The 2,959-nt window shown below is 44.6% G+C and overlaps 1 protein-coding gene across 1 annotated transcript; it reads right to left on the bottom strand.

Moving 5' to 3' along the window:
* Nucleotides 1–1,012: 1,012 nt before the first annotated feature.
* On the bottom strand, nucleotides 1,013–2,346 carry LOC123733381 (neoverrucotoxin subunit alpha-like). The gene is made up of 3 exons (XM_045712785.1): nucleotides 2,284–2,346; nucleotides 2,017–2,063; nucleotides 1,013–1,539 (listed from the first exon to the last, which is right to left on the bottom strand). The coding sequence occupies exons 2-3, from the start codon at nucleotides 2,036–2,038 to the stop codon at nucleotides 1,013–1,015; spliced, it is 549 nt and encodes a 182-aa protein (XP_045568741.1). The 5' UTR covers nucleotides 2,039–2,063; nucleotides 2,284–2,346.
* Between the last annotated feature and the right edge of the window lie 613 nt (nucleotides 2,347–2,959).

Below are 2,959 nucleotides of genomic sequence, written 5' to 3' on the forward strand. Positions count from 1 at the left end.
TGTGTGTGTATGTGTGTGTGTGTGTGTGTGTGTGTCCAGTGTGTGTGTCCAGTGTGTGTGTGTGTGTCCAGTGTGTGTGAGTCCAGTGTGTGTGTGTGTGTGTGTGTGTGTTTGTCCAGTGTGTGTGTGTGTGTGTGTGTGTGTGTTTGTGTGTGTCCAGTGTGTGTGTGTGTGTGTGTGTGTGTGTTTGTGTGTGTCCAGTGTGTGTGTTTGTCCAGTGTGTGTGTGTGTGTGTGTGTGTCCAGTGTGTGTGTGTGTGTGTGTCCAGTGTGTGTGTGTGTGTGTCCAGTGTGTGTGTGTGTGTGTGTCCAGTGTGTGTGTGTGTGTGTGTGTCAGGTGTGTGTGTGTGTGTGTGTCAGGTGTGTGTGTGTGTGTCCAGTGTGTGTGTGTGTGTGAGTCCAGTGTGTGTGTGTGTGTGAGTCCAGTGTGTGTGTGTGAGTCCAGTGTGTGTGTGTGTGTGAGTCCAGTGTGTGTGTGTGTGTGAGTCCAGTGTGTGTGTGTGTGTGTGTGTGTCCAGTGTGTGTGTGTGTGTGCCCAGTGTGTGTGTGTTCAGTGTGTGTGTGTGTTGAGTGTGTGTGTGTGTTCAGTGTGTGTTCAGTGTGTGTGTGTGTGTGTGTGTGTCCAGTGTGTGTGTGTGTGTTCAGTGTGTGTGTGTGTGTGTGTGTGTGTTCAGTGTGTGTTCAGTGTGTGTTCAGTGTGTGTGTGTGTGTCCAGTGTGTGTGTGTTCAGTGTGTGTGTGTGTGTCCAGTGTGTGTGTGTTCAGTGTGTGTGTGTGTTCAGTGTGTGTTCAGTGTGTGTGTGTGTGTGTGTGTGTGTGTGTCCAGTGTGTGTGTGTGTGTGTTCAGTGTGTGTTCAGTGTGTGTTCAGTGTGTGTTCAGTGTGTGTGTGTGTGTGTGTGTGTGTCCAGTGTGTGTGTGTGTGTGTGTGTGTGTTCAGTGTGTGTTCAGTGTGTGTGTGTGTGTTCAGTGTGTGTGTGTGTGTGTGTGTGTGTGTGTGTGTGTGTGTCCAGTTATTATTTCAGGGACACTGAGGAGTCAACATAATGAACCATAAACCCTGGATAGAGGGGCTCAGTGAATGTGGAGGTGAATGTGATCAGGTGGGTCAGTGTGTCAGAGGAGGCTCTATAGAAGGACAGAGTGCCGGCTGACCAGTCCAGATACACTCCTACTCTGTGGGAGCTGGAGGAGGGGACGTCTATGGTAGAGGAGTTATTATTATACCAGGCAGAGTAATTGTTGTCAGAGGAGAACAGACTCCAGGACTTGTCATTGTATCCAAGACAACAGTCATCACCCCTTCCTCTCCTGTTGATTCCTTTATATGTCACTCCTATATCAGCCCCCCCACTCCACTCTACCTCCCAGTAACAGCGCCCAGTCAAACCCTCTCCACACAGCACCTGTCTCCAGTCCTTAAATCTCTCTGGGTGATCAGGATACGGCTGCTCCTCTCCCCTACATGTCACCTTTCTGTTCTCCTCAGACAGAGAGAGGCGTCTGTTTACTGTGTTTAGGTCCAGTGTGAGATCACAGACATCTGATGGATGAAACCAGACACAATATTAGAAATCATCATCATTCACATTAGAATGTTAACTCACTTTTCACTAATTCATTTAATGTAGATGTTTCTAGGTATCAAAAGGAGAAGTTAAGGTAACTTGAGACTTGTTGAATGATCACATGTTATACTGTATGGTAATATAAAACACACTTATTCACAATAATTACAACACACACACACACCCACCCCCCACACACACACCCACACCCACACCCACACCCACACCCACACCCACACACACACCCACACACACACCCACACACACACACACACACACACACACACACACACACACAGCAACTCTTTGTAAATGTTGGTGTCCCTGATTTGTGCTTCTGTAGAACTACAGATGATATTTAATATGACCAAGTCAGTAATGATGGTGGTCTTTGACTTAACTTGAATTAAGACTTATTCTTAGTCATATTCTTCACAGCAGTCAACACTCACATTTTCTAATTCCAGGTTTCATTCTGAACTCTCCACCATGTTCCACACTGTAGCGGTAAGCAGAAAAACAGACAGTCAATGAGTGATACACCTGAACTCACACACACACACACACACACACGACACACATACACACACACACGACACACACACATGACACACAGTCAGCATATAACTTTGTCCAAGTGCTGGTCAGAATGTTTGTCTTAACCAGCCTGAGAAGTCAAACATGTCTGATATGAACATTGACATAAACCCTCTACATACTTGAGTTTCTCCAGTCTGCAGTGTGGATCCTCCAGTCCAGCAGAGAGCAGTCTGACTCCTGAGTCTCCTGGGTGATTGTAGCTCAGGTCCAGCTCTCTCAGGTGTGAGGGGTTTGACCTCAGAGCTGAGACCAGAGAAGCACAGCCTTCCTCTGTGACTAGACAGCCTGACAGCCTGCAAAGAGTCAAATCATATTAAAATCACACTGCTATTCTTTGGTGGTGAAAATAGTGGCAGTATATTTCTTCAACATATTTAGATATATCAGTGTCATGAAACCTGCCATATCTATTCAGAAATTAATGTATCATATTATAAATGACTAATTATCAACGCTTTGCCTGCAGATAGAAACATGTATAGTACAAATATTTGAGTAGACTGACCAGACCAGTTTAAAAGCAGTATCAGTCAAAAGACAGACAGTGAGGTATCAGATTTAGATTGTATTGAGTATACAGTCCACACCATATCTATTTTGACAGTGAAGATAACATTTTAAATGTGGCTCTAAACTCCAACATTTTGGATTTCAGATCAAATGTTTCATATGAGGTGACAGTATATAATGTCACCTTTTATTTGAGGATATTTTCATACATATCTGTTTCACCATTTAGAAAAATGAAAGCACTTCATGTATCTAGTCCCCCTATTTAAAAAAGTCATATGTTTT

This window comes from Salmo salar, unplaced genomic scaffold, assembly GCF_905237065.1.
Source record: "Salmo salar unplaced genomic scaffold, Ssal_v3.1, whole genome shotgun sequence".
Classification (NCBI taxonomy): Eukaryota; Metazoa; Chordata; class Actinopteri; order Salmoniformes; family Salmonidae; genus Salmo; species Salmo salar.

Bases quoted from the DNA above. Each gene is read 5' to 3' on its own strand.
- LOC123733381 (XM_045712785.1), bottom strand. From the start codon at position 2,038: ATGAAACCTGGAATTAGAAAAT. The intron at 1,540-2,016 runs GTGAGTGTTGAC...TTCATCCATCAG, and splicing joins GAAACCTGGAATTAGAAAAT to ATGTCTGTGATCTCACACTG.